The 19,105-nt window shown below is 45.4% G+C and overlaps 1 protein-coding gene and 1 long non-coding RNA gene across 2 annotated transcripts; one reads left to right on the top strand and one right to left on the bottom strand.

The window, feature by feature from the left end:
• Nucleotides 1-949: 949 nt before the first annotated feature.
• On the top strand, nt 950-4,453 carry LOC140417824 (uncharacterized). The gene is made up of 2 exons (XM_072501274.1): nt 950-984; nt 1,421-4,453. Exons 1-2 carry the CDS (start codon nt 950-952, stop codon nt 2,253-2,255), a joined length of 870 nt encoding a protein of 289 aa, XP_072357375.1. The 3' UTR covers nt 2,256-4,453.
• Nucleotides 4,454-7,209: 2,756 nt separating this feature from the next.
• Nucleotides 7,210-13,460, bottom strand: LOC140419262 (uncharacterized). Its single transcript, XR_011945658.1, has 2 exons — nt 13,408-13,460; nt 7,210-10,761 (listed from the first exon to the last, which is right to left on the bottom strand). It is a non-coding gene; the product is annotated as an uncharacterized lncRNA (long non-coding RNA).
• Between the last annotated feature and the right edge of the window lie 5,645 nt (nt 13,461-19,105).

Genomic DNA, 19,105 nt, shown 5'->3' with positions numbered 1-19,105 from the left:
AATATCGGGATCCAAACCGACACTCCTTCCACCTTCCTCCTCCATTGTCCCCAAATCCGCAGTGTCGCCACCACCACCGGACTTGTGGAGTAACGGGTCTTTGAGAACGGCGAAGGAGCTGGTATCAAAGCTCCCAGACTAGTACGTTTACATGCTGCCGCCTCCAGCTGCTCCCACACCCCCCCCCCCCCCCCCCCCCTCATCGCCCACTTCCTAATCATAGCTATATTGGCCGCTCACAACTGACTTCTGACTAACCCAGCTATTTCTAAGCTGTGATCTTGTTTTCCTAATTTCTTGATTATAAAGTGTAGATCAGTGTTCTTCAAATTTCTTTTTCCCAGGGATCCATTTTTACCAACCGGCCAACCTTCGAGACCCACGGCGGCTGACCTGAGCCACCCACCATTTTCTCTTCCCTTGTTTGCTGCTGACAAAAATGGAGGAAATGGCTTTGGGTCCCTTTGGCCCTCGGACACGCTCCTCTAATGGACCTGTTGGATGAAGGTGAAGCCTTCCGGTGTTGGAAAGTATGGAGTCTCCATCTGTTCGAAGTTCTTCATTTTTTTCCTGCAAGGTTTTATCAAATAAAACCCTCCCGAACTTGTTAAAAAAAATTTTTTTTAATGAATAAAATAAATGAAAAATTAAATAAATAAAATAAATGAATAAAATGAATAACCCCCCCCCCCCCCCCAAACTTGTAAATCAAAAAGCTGCAACCATTTAAAAACAAAGAGGCCGCACTGCGCATGCGTGCCCGATTGTCAGAGCACTTGCGCACAGTTTATGATCTGGCACGCATGCGCAATGCGGCCGCATTTTTTTAACATGTATTTTGAAGCCCGCTTGCAGCTGGTGTTAATAACAGCCGGCTGCTGCGGCAGATTTGCACGATCGAGAGCGCCGTGACAGACAGCTCCGCGACCCTTCCTACACCCGCCCGGTCATGGTGATACTGACACTGTCAATCTCTTTTATAAGGTAAAAGAGGACACTGATTTGCAGATGGGAAACTCAAACCAGACATCACATCAAGATCTGACAGAGTCACTCAATTCATCAAGATCTGAATATCATCGGTCTTTGAATGTGGAAGGAGAAATGTTTGTTGGTTCTGTCAGTGGGAAACAATTTCAAACATCAGTGTGACTGGAAAAGCAGAGATCCACACACCTGAGTGAGAGTGTTAAAGTGAACTGACTGTGAAAAGAGCTTTAACCAGTCAGACAGCCTGAAAAAACATCACACCATTCACAGCGGAGAGAAACCGTACACGTGTTCTGTGTGGACGAAGCTTCAACTGATCATCCAACCTGGAGAGACACAAGGACATGAACACCATGGAAAAACTGTGGAAATGTGGGGCCTGTGGGAAGGGTTTCAAATACCCATCCCTGCTGGAAAAGCATTGACGCAGTCACACTGGAGAGAGGCCATTCACCTGCTCCGTTTGTGGGAAGCGATTCATTCAGTCATCCCACCTGCTGACCCACCAGCAAGTTCACATTGGTGAGAGGCTGTTTAACCAGTCAGACTGTGATAAGAACTCTAAAAGCTCCGAGGACCTGGTCAAGCAGCAGGTTGGTCGCACTGAGGGGCAGTTCAGCTGCTCTCACTGTGGGAAGCTGTTTAAACGATCACAGACACTCATTGAACATGACCGCACTCACACTGGGGAGAGACCGTTCACCTGCTCTGTGTGTGGGAAGGGATTCACTCAGTCTTCCAGCCTCCAGAAACATCAGCGAGTCCACACTGGGGAGAGGCCATTCACCTGCTCCTTATGTGGAAAAGGATTCATTTATTTAACTAGCCTCCGATCACACCAACTTGTTCACTCGGATAAGAAACCTTTCCAATGCTTTGAATGTGGGAAGAGCTTTAAATCCACAAATGTTCTGCTGAGACACCAGCGGGTTCACACTGGGGAGAGGCTGTTCACCTGCTCTGACTGTGGGAAGGGATTCACTCGCTCATCCCACCTGGTGATGCACCAGCGAATTCACACTGGAGAGACACCGTTCACCTGCTCAAAGTGTGGGTTGGGAATCAGTCTCTCATCCAACTTGCTGACACACCAGCGCACTCACACTGTGGATAAACCATTCATCTGCTCCGAATGTGGGAAGGGATTCGTTTGTACAGCCTACTTACTGAGTCACCAGCGGGTTCACACTGGGGAGAGACCATTCTCCTGCTCTGACTGTGGGAAGGCATTCACTCGCTCATTTCACCTGCTGGTTTACCAGTGAGTTCACACCGGGGAGAAACCATTTACCTGCTCAAAGTGTGGGAAGGGATTCACTCAGTCAATCCCACTTGCTGAAACACCAGCAAGTTCACACCGGGGATAAAACATTCATCTGCTCCGAATGTGGGAATGGATTCACTTGTACATCTGATTTACTGACACACCAACGCAGCCACACCGAGGAGAGACCGTTCACTTTCTCTCAGTGTGGGAAGGGAATCACTCAGACAGCCCATCTTCTGACACAGCAGCAAGTTGACAAGTGTCCGCAGGGGTTGGATTCTGCAGTTATTGCTGCTGTTAATCTCATCCCGGACTGAACCTTCTTCATTCTGACAGTTGGAGTTTATTTCTGATAATAATCCCTATAACTGGGCTGGGGTTTAATCCTCTGGATAAATGTCAAATGAACTAATATTGTTTCAGACACACAGTCGAGACCTTCATCTCTCCAGGATAAGAGGAGATTGATTAATGTCCTGTCACAGACTGCTGCATTTTGGGAACTTTTCTCCTTTCTAACTCCAGAATATTTCAGTTGTGACACCTTGAGTTACTCCATGGACTAGTCCCAGCTCTCCATTGCTCCCAGAGTCTCTCTCTTAGCCTTGGGATCCAGGGAAGTTATCGGTAACATACGAGGGATCACTAAACACAAAACAGAGTCATTTGCACTGATGTGCTGGTCTCCCCAATCACTGACGATGTTATTGTTTGTGGACCTCCTGCTCCTCTGATTTGTTGAATTGTTCACCACCATCCACGACTGAATGTAGCCGGGCAGCACAATGGCATCGTGTTTAGCACTGCTGCCTCACAGCGCCAGGCACTAGGATTCGATTCTGACCTTGGGCGGCTGTCTGTGTGGAGTTTGCACATTCTCCCCGTGTCTGCGTGGGTTTCCTCTGGGTGCTCCAGTTTCCTCCCACAGTCCAAAGATGTGCTGGTTAGGTAAATTGCTCCTAGGTGGGGTTAGGGGACAGGATGGGGTTTGGGCTGAGATGGGGTGCTGTTTCAGAGGTTCAGTGCAGACTCGATGGCTGAATGGCCTCCTATACTGTAGGGATTCTATGACTGCAGCTTTGATCTGATTTGTTGTTTTTGCGATCGCTTACCCCTGTCTAGAGCCTGCTGTTTCCGCTGTTTATCATGGATTCTGTTTTAGGAATACCTGCTGCTGCTCCTGACATGTTCTCCTCCACTCCATGTTGAACCAGGGTTGGTCCCTTGGCTTGATGGTAATGGTAGAGTGAGGGATATGCCAGCCTATGAGGTTACAGATTGTGATTGAATATTAGTCTGCTGATGGCCCACAGCACCTCATGGATACCCTGTTTTTAGCGAGATGTATGCTGAATCGACCCAATTTAGCACAGTGATAGTGACACACAGGACAATGGAGGGTAATCTCAGGGTGAAGATGGGACTTTGTCTCATAAAATAACAAGAATATTGTTTTTTCTATTCTTCCTGCCAAGGTGGAGAAGTGAAATACATCCCCTGGCCCGAGGCCAGGACAAAGTTACACTTTAACGGTTTAATTACAGAGCAACTACTGCGAATCCCATAAAGGTTGGATGAGCTAAGGTCGAGAACTGTTAACTCCCCAGCCATTGGTTGACTCCCAGTGGGTCAGAATGGAGGAGAGTTTGGGTAGGGGGTCAGGATTGAAGGCGCTAGCAACAGCGCCGCTCCTGACAGCCCCGGGAGTCGGGTAGTAATAGGTTTGTTGCGAATTTGTAGGCAGTTTCACCAACATTTCGGGTTGGGGGTAGGAGCAAAGGAAATGCTGATTTGGGGGAAACCATAGATTTGAGCCAGGGAGGTGGGATGGAAATTTTCAGAGATGAGGGGAGAAAGGAATTAGGACACTGAAAGATTTGTGGGTCGGTTTGCAGGATTGAAGGAGCTGGGAGTAAGATATGGGCTGGAGCAGGATGAAATATTTTGATACATGCAGGTTTGAGACTTTGCCAGAAAGGAGGTACAGAGATCCTGGAAGAGCCGGCCTTCACATTGCTGGAAATGAAATGAAATGAAATGAAAATGAAATGAAATGATATTGTCACAAGTAGGCTTCAAATGAAGTTACTGTGAAAAGCCCCTAGTCGCCACATTCCGGAGCCTGTTTGGGGAGGCTGGTACGGGAATTGAACCATGCTGCTGGCCTGCATTGGTCTGCTTTAAAAGCAAGCTCTTTAGCCCTGTGCTAAACCAGCTCCTATCAATATCAACTATCCCATCCTCCCACCAAACCCCAGACATTCTCCAGCACCCCTGGAGGAGGTGCTGACAACAGGGGGAACTGGAGAAGGGGGTAGTGTCGGCGGTTTACGTGGCTATTTTGGAAGAGGAGAAGACACTGCTGGAAGGGATCAAGGCAAAGTGGGAGGAAGAGTTGGGAGAGGGTATGGAGGAGGGGTTCTGGTGTGAGATGCTCCGGAGGGCGAACGCCTCACCTCGTGTGCGAGATTGGGGCTGATACAGCTGAAGGTGGAGCACACCTCACATGGGCGAGGATGAGCCGGCTCTTTGAGGGGGTAGATGTGTGTGAACGTTGCAGGGGGAGGGTGGAGGAGGGGCACAAACCACATTCATATGATTTGGTCCTGCCCAAAGCTGGAGGATTACTGGAAGGAGGTTTTTAGGGTAATCTCTAAAGTGGTGCATGTGAAACTGGATCCAGGCCCTCGGGAGGCCATATTCGGGGTGTCAGACCAGCCGGCGTTGGAAATGGGCGTGGAGGCAGATGTTGTAGCTTTCACCTTGTTGAGAGCCCGAATGCGGATACTGTTAGGGTGGAGACCAACCTCTCCACCCTGTGCCCTGGTGTGGCGGGAGGGACCTGCTGGAATTCTTGACTCTTGAGAAGGTCAAATTTGAACTGAGGGGAAGGATGGAGGGGTTTGACAATTCATGGGTGTTATTCATTATGCACTTTCAAGAATTGGATTACATCGAATATTAGAGGGCAGGGGGGGCTGCTGGGAGGGTTGCGGGGAGGGGGACTGTATGTGTTAATGGTGACTATGGGTGATTCCTGATTCCTTTTTGTCATTTGTTTATGTCAACATGCGGGCTGCTGTTTGGGGTTTGGTGGGAGGATGGGTTTGCTGTTGATGATATGGGGAATTACATTGCATTCGTTACTGATTGTTGTTTATTGTGGTGAGTGTAAATTTGGGAGAAAATGTGAAAAAGGAGAATAAAAATATATATATTTTTTTAAAACAGCCATTGATAATTAACTGTTATACTTCGGTTCGAGGCCCTGTTGTGTGAAGAAAACTGTGAGGTTTCAAACCTTCAACCTTGTGTTTGAAATAAGTTTAACCTTTAACTTGTAGATTCTGGAAAGAAGCAGTCACTTTCTGTCACTGTTTAGAACCACCGTTGGTTTGTGAACTGAAAGAATTTAAGTTCCCCAGTTAGTTTTCATAGTTCTTTGGTTATTTTAACACCTATTACTTACACATGTATTTGTTGAATATATCATACTATATTTTGCTCTCTCAACATTTACACCCTGATGACCTTTATGAACTGATTTTAAGGTAGTGTTTTTAAGGTTTGAAAGCTTTTGGGAGTCAGAGATATAATTATGGCATTGTAAAAAACTTGGGTAATGGAGTTTTGTTTGGATTAAGGAGGTTCCCTGTGGAGTTAATTAGATTTCAGCTTGGTAAGGTGATGTAATTAATGGGAGGATCTCAGGTAGCAGCCATTTTGCAGAAAAGAAGTTCGTTGACTTTTAGTTTTTAGAATAATCTTTACTGTCACAAGTCAGCTTACATTAACACTGCAATGAAGTTACTGTGAAAATCACTGAGTCGCCACATTCCGGCGCCTGTTCAGGTACACAGAGGGAGAATTCAGAATGTCCAATTCACCTAACAGCATGTCTTTCAGGACTTGTGGGAGGAAACCGGAACACCTGGAGGAAACCTATGCAGACACAGAGAACGTATAGACTCCGCACAGACAGTGACTCAAGCGGGAATCTAACCTGGGATCCTGGAGCTGTGAAGCAACAGTGCTAACCACTGTGCTTGGAAGGTGAGCTGAAACAAACTGAGAAGCAGCTTCTGAAGAAGTACAGCCAGAGATTCTGCGTGGGTCTGATTGTCAGTGAAGGACAGTCTGTTGTTGGGAGTTTTGATTCTCTGGTGTCTGAAACCACAAGATTCAATGTTTAGAGTCAACAAGATGAACAAGGAAACACATCAGGGCCCAAAACTCCAGCTGGATATTCACAGGAGAAAGTCTGTTATCAAACACCTCGAATGGACAGAACAGAGAAAGATCCCAACTGTAAGAAACTCTCAAATCATTTGTAAATATCTTTCAAATATTGACGGATTCCAACTGTCAGTTTCCAGTACATTTGAAGTCAATGGAAGGTGAAAGAGTGGTTATTCTGGACCAATAATAAACACTAATTAGATCACAGCGACTGAGTATGAGAGATGGTTAAAGGTTCCAGATGAAACTTGATTTTATTACCTTAAATTGGCAGATTCAGACATTTTATATCTTTGTGCTATTTACAGACTGGAAGCTGAAAGCTGCTGTTTCACTTTCAGTCAGGAGCAGATCCCAGTTTTACACCAATCTCTGATTTGACAGCACATTTCCAACATTCACCATTGTTCTTCCTGACTCTGAACAAATTATAAAGGAGCTTCTGTGCCGCGTCTAGGAGCTCTGAACCATGGAAGAGAGCAGCTGGGACACATTTCTTACACACCTCAGGATTAACCCACACGGGGACTTTGCTGTCAGTGAAGAGAGATGACAAAGATCAAAGTGTCATTTGTCCCTCTCTGTGTGACCCTGAAGGACTGTGTCCAGGCTGAAGGTCTGTTCCTGCCGTGTGATCCTCCCAGATTGTCCTTTCTGAACTCCAGACAGGTGAAGTTAAACACTCAGGTGGGAAAGACAAAATACACAACAGGTTTAAACAAAGCTGATTTATTTGACATTAATCCACAATATTAAACTTCATTCCAGTTACTCTCAGCAGAAACAAACTTCAACTGTCAGAATGAACATGGTTCAGTCCTGGATGTGATTAACAGCAGCAATAACAGCAGAACCCAACCCCTGTAATCATAGAATTTACAGTGCAGAAGGAGGCCATTCGGCCCATCGAGTCTGCGCCGGCTCTTGGAAAGAGCACCCTACCCAAGGTCCACACCTCCACCCTATCCCCATAATCAGTAACCCCACCTAACCCTAAGGGCAATTTTGGACACTAAGGGCAATTTATCATGGCCAATCCACCTATCCTGCACATCTTTGGACTGTGGGAGGAAACCGGAGCACCCGGAGGAAACCCACGCACACACGGGGAGGATGTGCAGACTCTGCACAGACAGTGACCCAAGCCGGAATCGAACCTGGGACATGTAAGAACATAAGAACTAGGAACAGGAGTAGGCCATCTGGCCCCACGAGCCTGCTCCGCCATTCAATGAGATCATGGCTGATCTTTGTGGACTCAGCTCCACTCTCCGGCCCGTACACCATATCCCCGAATCCCTTTATTCTTTAGAAAGGTATTTATCTTTTTCTTAAAAACGTTTAAAGAAGGAGCCTCAACTGCTTCACTGGGCAAGGAATTCCAGAGATTCACAACCCTTTGGGTGAAGAAGTTCCTCCTAAACTCGGTCCTAAATCTACTTCCCCTTATTTTGAGGCTATGCCCCCTAGTTCTGCTTTCCCCGACCAGTGGAAACAACCTGCCCGCATCTATCCTATCTATTCCCTTCATAATTTTATATGTTTCAATAAGATCCCCCCGTATCCTTCTAAACTCCAATGAGTACAGTCCCAGTCTACTCAACCTCTCGTCATAATCTAATCCCCTCAACTCTGGGATCAACCTAGTGAATCTCCTCTGCACTCCCTCCAGTGCCAAAATGTCCTTTCTCAGGTAAGGAGACCAAAACTGAACACAATACTCCAGATGTGGCCTCACCAACACCTTATACAATTGCAGCATAACCTCCCTAGTCTTGAACTCCATCCCTCTAGGAATGAAAGACAAAACTCGATTAGCCTTCTTAATCACCTGTTGCACCTGCACACCAACTTTTTGCGACTCGTGCACCAGCACACCCAGGTCCCTCTGCACAGCAGCATGTTTTAACATTTTACCATTTAAATAATAATCCATTCTGCTGTTATTCCTCCCAAAATGGATAGCCTCACACTTGGCAACATTGAATTCCATCTGCCAGACCCTAGCCCACTCACCTAGACCAAGTGCAAACTTTGCCACATTGCACTTGGTCCCCAACTCCAAATCATCTATGTGGATGATCCTGGAGCTGTGAAGCAATTGTTCTAACCACTGTGCTGCCCTTAATCACCGTGAATTCACTGGTGTGTCAGTGGGTGAGAAGACCAAGTGAATATCTTGCCGCACACACAGCTGGTGAACAGCCTCTTACTCGTGTGAATGTGTTTGTGTGACAGCAGATTCGATTGATTTTAAATCTCTCCTCACACTCTGAACTTTGAAAAATGTGGACAAGTGGATGTGTGTTGAGGTGGGATGACTGAGCTAATCTCTTCCCACATATGAAACAGATGTACAGTCTCTGCCCAGTGTGAGTGCGCTGACGGACACTGAGTCCACATGTTCACTTGAATCAGTCCCACTGTGAGAGATTCTGAACAGTCTCTTGTCAGTGTATTTTATAACACTTTCCACAATCCAGACATTTAGAATATCTTCAGTCAGTGCAAACTCACTGGTGTGTTAACAGGTTGAATGACTGAGTGAATCCCTCCCCCTCCCCACACATGGAGCAGGTGAATGACCTCTCCCCGGTGTGAACTCACTGATGTTGCTGCAGGATGGACAATCGCCTGAACCTCTTCCTGCACTGAGAGCAGGTGAATGGAGTGGAACCGGAGTGACTGCACTGGTGAACCATCAGTGAATGTGGGTTTTTACAGCTAAGACTGTGACAGGAGCATTTAAACCCTCTCTCTGCAGTATGAACTCACTGTGTGTGGTGAGGCTGGCTGGAGGAGTTGGACACGGAGAGATATTTGTCCGGGTGGATTGGTGGAAGTGAGGAAACTAGCAGAGGCAGCTGATTGGATTGTCTCACACTTATTGGAGGGGAGGATGGAGGAGACAGGAGAGGGAGAACATTTCAAAAGGAACTAACTTGTCTTCGAGATATTAAAAAGATTCAACATGATGTGGGTGAAATAGAAAGTTGACTTATTTTACTTTGATTCACAATATTAACTACTATAACTGGGCTGGGGTTTATTAACAACATCAGAAACAGGCCCCAATGAACATGGTTCAGTCCTGGATGTGATTAACAGCAAAGTTCAATCACTGCCGTTACTCGTGAAGTCGCTGGTGTCTCAGCAGGGCGGATGAGTGAGTGAATCTCTTCTTACACACAAAGCAGGTGAATGGCCTCTCCCCCGTGTGAACTCGCTGGTGTGTCAGCAGACTGGATAAGGTAGTGACTCTCTTCCCACCCCTGGAGCAGGTGAATGGGACCAACGCAGTGTGAGTGCGCTGGTTTATCAGCAGGGCAGATGACTGAATGAATCCCTTCCCACAACTGGTACAGATGAATGGCTTCTCCCCAGTGTGAGTGCGCTGGTGTATCGGCTGGTTGGATAAGGTAGTGAATCCCTTCCCACACATGGAGCAGGTGAATGGTTTCTCCCCAGTGTGAACTCTCTGGTGTATAACCAGGTGGGATGACCGAGTGAATCCCTTCCCACACTCAGAGCAGGTGAATGGCCTCTCCCCAGTGTGGGCGCGCTGATGTACAGTGAGTTGAGAGGACCATCTGAACCCAGTCCCACAGTGAGAGCACCTGAACGGTGTCTTGTTAGTGTGAACACGCCGATGTCGCATAAGTTCCCAGGAACTTTTGAAGCACTTCTCACAGTCTGAGCATTTAAAAGGTCTCTCCCCAGTGTGAACGCGTTGGTGTACGGTGCGTTGAGATGACCATTTGAACCCAGTCCCACAGTGAGAGCACCTAAACGGTCTCTCGTCAGTGTGAATACGTTGGTGGGACATAAGTTCGCTGGAACCTTTAAAGCACTTCCCGCAGTCTCGACACTTAAACAGTTTCACTTCAGTGTGAATTTGCTGGTGTTTTACCAGGCTCTTTGACTTCATGAATCCCTTCCCACACACAGTGCAGGTGAACGGCCTCTCTCCAGTGTGACTGCGTTGATGGGTTTCCAACTCAGACGGGTGTCTGAATCCATTCCCACAGTCCCCACATTTCAACGGTTTAGGTCTGGTCTGACTGCATTTATGTTTTGACAGCCCAGATGATCAACTGAATCCTCGTCCACACACACAACACGTGTACGGTTTCTCCCCACTGTGAACAATGCTTTTTCCTTCCATGTTCGAAATTCGATGATATAAAGTCACAATAAATTGGGTGACTGTCAGATCCTGATGCGATGTTCGATTTGAGTTTCCCAACAAATCCCCTTCTAATACCCTGTGAAATAGATTTAAAACAGAAAATAGGGAGTGAGAGAGAACCCACAAAAACACAAAGGCAGGTTGTGAAATTGAGCTGAATGAATCTGGTCATTTGTGGGGCCGGCACTGGGAAAAAGTGACCATGAAAACTGCTGGATTGTCAGAAAAACCCAGCTGGTTCACTGATGTCCTTCAGTGAAGAGAACCTACCACCTGGTCTGGATCTACAGAAGACTCGGTCCTTTATGTCTTCAACTCAAACAAAACTTAGAATCTCCAAACTCTGAAGCTCTACCACCACCAAGAAAGAGCTGAGTGCTCAGCCATTCAGAGGCATTTAAGACTCAACCTCATTGCTGTGGGTGCTTCCACACGGAGGCCAGACTGGGTAAGGATGACCGATTTCCTTCAAGGACATTTACCAGATGGGTTTTTACAACAATCAACAATAGTTTCATGGTCGTCATTAGACTTTTAAAATTCCATATTTTTATTGAATTCAAATGCCACCATCTGCCATGGTGGGATTCAAACCCATTTCCCCAGAGCATTACCTTGGGTCTCTGGATTACAAGTGCAGTGACAATACCACTACGCCAATGTGTCCCCCTTTGTGATGTATGTTAACACCATCACCTTCAAGTTCCCCTCAAAATCACACAGCAGCCTGACTAGTCTGACCCAATACAAGAGGAACTGGAATTTCCTCCATTTAAATACTGGGAAAATGAAGTCATTGTCTTCAGTCCCCGCTACAAACTCCACTCCCTGAACACCAACTCCAACCCTCTCCCTGGCAACTGAGTGAGGTTGACGCAAACTCTTCACAACTTCAGGATAATATTTGACCCCAAGATGAGCGTACAAGCACAAATCCCCATCATCACCAAGACCACCATTTCCACATCAGGAACTTCACCCAACTGCACCCTAATCCGAGTTCATCTATTGCTGAAACTCTGATCCATTCCTGTTACCTCTCAACTTATTATCCTACACACTCCCGGCCAGCCTCCCAGATTCATCCTCCCTGTAATCCTGGGGTCAAACAAAACTCTGCTGCCTGTGTGCTTACTCACACCAAGTCCTGTTCACCCATCACCCCTATGCTCACTGACCGACCGCTGTAATCTCCTCCAGCCTCACAACCTTCTGGGAGAGCTGCACTTCCTCTAATTCCTGAACATTCTGATATTAACTGTGCCACCATTTGTGGCTGCACCTTCATTTTCCCAAGGCCATAAATTGTGGAATTTCCTCCCTAAACCTTTCCGCCTCTCAATCCAACTTTCCTCCTTTAGGATATTCCTTCAAACCTACCACTTTGATCAAACTTTTGGCCATCAGCCTTAATATCTTCCTTACGTGGCTCAGTGTCAATGTTGTTTGATAACATTTCTGTGAAATATCAAGGGATGTTTCATTACCTTAAAGGCTCAATATAAATAGATGAGCGCATAATGATTTGGACATATATCACCACTGTTCCTTCATCATCACTGGGTGAATAACCTGTAACTCCTTGCCTAACATCATTGGTGGAGCACCTTCACCACACAGACTGCAGCGGTTCAAGAAGCTCAAACGTTATAATCTCACCAACTGGGGTTTGGCAATATTTGCTGTTGGTCTTGTTAGTGACACCATTGAGGAGTCACCCGGGGAGTGGGAGTGATGTCACTGTGCAATTGTGGGTGTGTGATGACATCACAGACAGGAAGACAGAACATCTGGGTCGGTGCAAACCAGTGATCACCACACAGTATGGAGGATGTGAGGGTCTTTGAAAGGGTGCAAAGGAGATTTACCAGAATGGTTCCAGGGATGAGGGATTATAGTTGCAATGTTAGGTTGGATTTGGATTTTGTTTATTGTCACATGTACCGAGATACAGTGAAAAGTATTTTTCTGCGAGCAGCTCAACAGATCATTAAGTCCATGAAAAGAAAAGAAATACATAACAGGGCAACACAATGTACACAATGCAACTACATAAACACTGCCATCGGGTGAAGCATACAGGGGTGTAGTGTCAATCAAGTCAGTCCATAAGTGGGTTGTTCTCCTTGGAGCAAATGGCAGAGGGGAGATTTGACAGAGGTGTACCAGTTTCTGATAGGGTTGGATAGTTTATGATATGTCTAGATAAGGTAGATAAAGAAACATCCCCATTATCCGATCTTACAATGATTTCAGGGCAGATTTACGATTTGGTGGTGGTGGGGATGTGATGAATAAATTACACCCAGTGAGTGGTAATGACCTGGAACTCAATGCTAAAATTCAAAGGTCAATAATATCCAGATCCTGATGAATCCATTGTAGTTTAGATTGTAGTTTAGTCGGGCAGCATGGTCGGCACGGGCTTGGAGGGCCTGTTCTTGTGCTCTACTTTCCTTTGTTCTTTTGTTCATCCCCGTCAGTGAAGGAAATTAACAACATTCTCTCCTCCTGCTGACAGGACAGGGTTCGGCGCGCATGCGTCCTGCTGCTCCTTTAACATTAACCCGGGCCTGGCCGCTGCCGGAAATGCTGCGGCCCTGGGAAGCGCGCCGCAGGGTTGAGTTTCTTATTCGCGGTTTGAGGTCTTCACTGAGTGTTTATCAAGTCTTTCCGCCCACCCACAGCGTCCATTGCTCTCTCGGGCACACTGTTACCTTACCCGCTGTGGAGACCAGAAACAAGCTGCTCCCCACCACCCCCACTGCGCATGTTCCTTACACTGGGCTGTTCCGCACCTGCGCGATGGTCTCTTGTCCATATCCGGGAGTCTCTGCCGCGTGGCATGCTGGGCAAAATGCCCGCCATTGAAGATAATGGTTGAAAAGATTTATTTGTTGTTGTTGGATGTCGACTGGGACTGAAGGACCATACAGAAACGTAAAAGCACGACCCAATTCTCTTTTGGAGTTGGGCTGAAATTGTGAGACACAGTGGAAATAAATAGACAAAACCATCCCGCTAGGCACAAATGGATAATAATAATCTTTATTATTGCCACAAGTAGGCTTAGATTAACACTGCAATACAGTTACTGTGAAAATCCCCAGGGCCTGTTCGAATACACTGAAGCAGAATTCAGAACGTCCAAATTACCTAACACCATGTCTTTCGGGACTTGTGTTAGGAAACCCACACAGACACGGGGAGAACGTGCAGACTCTGCCAGACAGTGACTCAAGTGGAAATCAAACCTGGGACCCTGGCGCTGTTAAGCAACGGTGCTAACCACTGTGCTACCATACTTCGTGGTATCTCAGCAGGTTCGATCAACAAGTGAATCTATTCCAACACAGAGAACATTTAAACAGCCACTCTCCAGTAAGAATGTGCTGATCATGCATGAAACCTTTGAATCTTTAAGCTAGGGCATGTTCCGCTGGAATAATAGCAAGATGTCCTGGCTCACAAAGTATTTGAATGGTCTCTCTCCAGTGTGACTGTGCTATCTGTCAGTAAATGGTATGACCGACATTCACGCTTCCCACATTGAGCTGCTGAGTGGTCAATCTGCAGTGTCATGACACCCTGGGCCAGTGCGTGGTCAATTCCAGCTCCACTTGACATGGAGTCACAACACAATGAAATTAACTTTTATCTTAAAATACCCCATGTCTTCAGATGGCCAATAACTACAGTCACCTGGCCTTGTAAATTTAAACACTATTAATCTTATATTATTAACAGTAACTATAATTAAATAGGCAACATATGCAACTGGTTAATTCTACTATCCAATGACTGGGACTACGGCGCTGAGAACCCGGGTACGAATCCCAGCCCTGGGTCATTGTCCATGTGGAGTTTGTACATTCTCCCCGTGTCTGTGTAGGTTTCACCCCCACAACCCAAAGATGTGCAGGTTAGGTGTATTGGCCATGCTAAATTGCCCCTTAATTGGAAAAAAAATAATTGGGTGCTCTAAATTTATTTTTAGAAAAATTCTATCTAATATCTAACTCTCAACCATCTCCCCTGAACTCACCCCACCCTCTACACATAGACAGACAAACAAACACAGAGGGGAAAGATAGTGTGAACTTAATGCCGATAATAAAAGGTTAAGAGTCTGTTTCAGATGGAAGTATTGCAGTTAGTTCCTTCACTCTAGGCTTTCAGATGGATGTTGCCTTTACATTCAGTTTGTAATGGTTTTCACAGTAGACTCACAGCATGAGCAGGCAACCAGCATTTGAGAGAGAGAAAAAGTTTCTTCTTCCGGGGTCTAGGAGCTTCATGCCTTCAGACAGTACGCAGTAGAGCAGAGTGAGAAAGCTGCTTCCACCTTGAGGGTCCAGTGTCTTCTCCTGGGTTTTCTCTGAAAAACTACACCTGATAAGAACAAATCGCTAGCAGTTGCCGGGTGGAATACTGTCCCTAGCCAATCCATTGATCACCAGTCAGCCAATTGGAACAAACCCCTTATATCTCTAGGGTGCCATAAAATCTGGATTCGTCTGTCCAAAATAGAAAACTTGATAACACAGTGTACAGTTTTGACACTTTGAGTTGCTTACTTCCTCTGCTCGAGTTAAATGTATGTCTCAATGGTCCAAAATAATAAAGAGAAAATTAAAGGAATACGAATTAAGGGAATCAACCGTAAGATCCAGATAGCAACATGGCTGTATCATGGGTTCCCAGATCAGAGAGGAAGTCCGTTCATTCCCATAGTCAGTGACTTGCACTTTATAGCACCTTAACAGGAATGACAACATTCCATAACCCTTCACAGGAATATTAACTTTCCCAATATTTAAATAGTTGATTGCTGACATTTTTATGCTCGTCTCTCCAATTTAATCCCAAAACACAGCTGTAATTCCCACACAGTCAAAACAGGAATGATCTGCTTTTCTCAACATGAATCAATGGCACTGCAAAATAGCATTCCATAACACACTGACAGTTGTGAAACCACTGATCCTCTGATTCATGGTTAATTGACCTGCCAGAATGCAACATAAACGTGAATTGTGTGTGTATTTCATGTTTATCACATCACACACGTATTTTAGTAAAATGTCTTTCAACTGATTGATCCCAGACTGATTTATTCCACCAATATTAATAACAAATGTTTCATGTCTCCAGTTTTGTTTTACTGCTCCTGTATTCAGCCAATCTCAATTTTTTCTCCGTGCATTTCTTGCTGGTAATTTCTCTCTTATTTTATTCTCCGTACTGTTTAAATCAGTTTCCCATCTGTGTTGTGTCTCTCCATCCAGATTATTCAGACATTGTACCCAAGTTGGTAAAGATTTCAGCATTATGGTTTGTACATTTGATCTGCTAGGTGTCTGCCATTTCCCCCAGTCTCTCTCTTTGTCCTCCTGACGTTTGTTGTGATCTGTCTCACTGTTTCCTATATTTCCATTTCCCCAGTCTCTCTCTGTTCTCCTGGAATTTGTTACTATCCTCCCCACTATTCCTATATTTCAATTTTCCCCAGTCTATCTCTGTGTCATCCTGAAATTTGTTATGATCAGCCTCACTGTTTCCTATATTTCCATTCCCCCAGTCTCATTCTGTTCTCCTGGAATTTGTTACTATTCTCCCCATTATTCTTATATTTCTATTTTCCCCAGTTTCTCCCTGTCCTCACTGTTTCCTATATTTCAATTTTCACCAGTCTCTCTCTGCCTCCCTTAAGTTTGCCCGATAGGACAGGACATGTGCCATATGTGTTTGCTTGGGTGTTGGTGTATCCACGAGTGCCTGGTATGTGTGTTTGTAGAATATATTGGTGTGTATGTGTGTCTGTATATTTTCTATGAAATCGACATAGTTAATATAGAAAGATACAGGAGGTGAAGTGGCTGCATGAAGCCCCATGTTAGAGGTATAAAAGAGCTTCCTTGACCTTGTTACTAATGACAGTGAATACACTCTGAAAATAACAATTTCAAAACTATTTAAAAAAAAATTTAGAGTACCCAATTATTATTTTTTCAAACGAAGGGGCAATTTAGTGTGGTCAATCGACAATTAACCACTGCACCACCGTGCCACCCACAATTTTAAAAACTAAACGTGATTACACATGCGTACTTGTAGCTTCCTACATTACAACAGTGAATATATTTCAAAAGTACTCCATTGGCTTTAAAACACTTTAGGAGGTCCAGTGGGAGTGAGGTTTTATAGAAATGTACATTTGTTCTCACTGTCCCTACACCCGGACATATTACACACTGTGTCCTCACCAAAATAATTGATAAAGGTAGAGTCTTAATTTTGTGTAATAACCACAGTGTTGACACCATTTTGAATACTCTGTGAAACTCCAGACACACCATATGCACAATTATTTGTTGTAAAACACAGCGGGTTGTTGTGATTTGGAATGCGCTGTCTATAAATGGTGCCAGAATCTCATTGGACTGTAACTTCCAAAAGGGAATTTGGTACATTCTGAAAAAGAAAACAAAACAGTCAAACTATGGGATTAAATGGGTCACTGTACAAAGAGCTGGCACGGGAAAAATGGGCCAAATAGACTCCTCTGTGCTCTAGCAGCTTTGTGTACATGTAAAGCGAGTGATAACAACCTGGAACCTACTGCCTTTGAGGGTGGGAGATGCAGAAATGACGGAAGGATTTCAATTGGAAAGGCACTGAGAGAAATAAACCTACAGGGATTCGGGGATAGAACGGGGCAATGGACAGACTGGCTTCCTCCACAGGGAGCCGACACGGTCCCAAAGGGCTGAATGGCCCCATTCCCCACCCTCCAGATGCTGTGATCTCAGAGAAATTCAGCTGCTCCAGTCTCCAACTAACTGGAGTCCCTCATCTCTGGTGCCATTCCAGTCCAAAGATGTGCAGGTTAGGTGGATTGGCCATGGTAAATTGCCCTTAGTGTCCAAAATTGCCCTTAGTGTTGGGTGGGGTTACTGGGTTATGGGCATAGGGTGGAGGTGTTGACCTTGGGTGGGGTGCTCTTTCCGGGGACCGGTGCAGACTCGATGGGCCGAATGGCCTCCTTATGCACTGTAAATTCTATGATAATCTATGATCTATGATTCTTGTAAATGTCCTCTACACCCTCTCTAAGTACTTGACATATTTCCTAAAGTGTGGGGCCCATATAAAGGTTTCCACTCTAAAAGGTAGAATTGATAAGTCCAGGGTTAGACTGCACTGGGAGCACTTTCAACATTGGTGATCTCCATTAAGAAAAGGAAATAGAGGCACTGGAGAAGGTGCAACAAAGATTCATAATATACAGAACTGAGAGCATTTAACACTCAGGAAAGGCTGGGGCTGCTTTTTTCTGGAAAAGAGAAGACTGATGGGTGACCTGATGGAAATCTTTAAGATTATGAAGGGATTCAATAATCCAATAGGAATTTCAATAGAAACCTCTTTACCCAGCGAGTGGCGAGAATGTGGAACTCACTACCACAGCGAGTGGTTGAGGTGAACAGCATGAATACACTGAACGTAAAGCTAGATGCATACATGAGAGAGAAAGAATAGGAGATGCTGATGGGGGAGATGTAGAGGGGTGGGTGGAGGATCATGTGGAACAGAAATACTGACACAGACCATGGCTAACCTCAGCCGGTATGGGAATTGAACCTGTGCTATTGGTGTCACTCAGCACAAACCAGCCATCCAGCCAACTGAGCTCACCGATCCCAGTGTAAATCTGTAATAATTCCTTCAATATTGCCGGAGATTGCCCGTCTCCCACCATACTATTTAATGTTGTTTCCCAGTGCACCTCAGACAACTTGCCCGTTTTCTTCTGTGAGAAGCTCCGAGATAAATTAAACAAAAGAACAATGTAACCACCATAGCCCATCTTCAAGTCAATGTGGCATGACTTTTGCGGTTTCCAAACAGAAATGGTAATGAAACATCTTCTAACCTCACTGTTTCACCCTTGTGAAATGTGAAACCAGATGTTCGCAAGAAGGCTCAGAGAGAATCAGGCCACTGGAGACAAAGTCGTGAGACTGGCCAGTCCAGCAGAAAGAAACCCTCTGACCATCCCCATTGACCAACAGAATGAACAAAATGCAGTCCTGGATGTAATTGAGAACAGAAACTATAACAGCACAATCCAATCCCTGTAATCAGTTGCAAACTTGTTGGTGTCTCAGAAAGTGCGATGAATTACTAAATCCCTTCACACATTGAGGGCAGGTGAACGGCCTCTCCCCAGTATGAACTCCCTGGTGTGACTGCAGACAGCATAACCAAGTGAATTGTGTGAGATAATGGGGATTATGGAGACATGGCTGCAGGATGACCAGGGATGGGAATTGAATATATTCAGTATTTAGGAAGGACAGACAAAAAGGAAAAGGCAGTGGAGTGGCAGTGCTGGTTAAAGAGGAAATTAATGCAAT

Source organism: Scyliorhinus torazame, chromosome 5 (genome assembly GCF_047496885.1).
Source record: "Scyliorhinus torazame isolate Kashiwa2021f chromosome 5, sScyTor2.1, whole genome shotgun sequence".
Taxonomy (NCBI): domain Eukaryota; kingdom Metazoa; phylum Chordata; class Chondrichthyes; order Carcharhiniformes; family Scyliorhinidae; genus Scyliorhinus; species Scyliorhinus torazame.
This window is presented reverse-complemented; position numbering and strand designations above follow the sequence as displayed.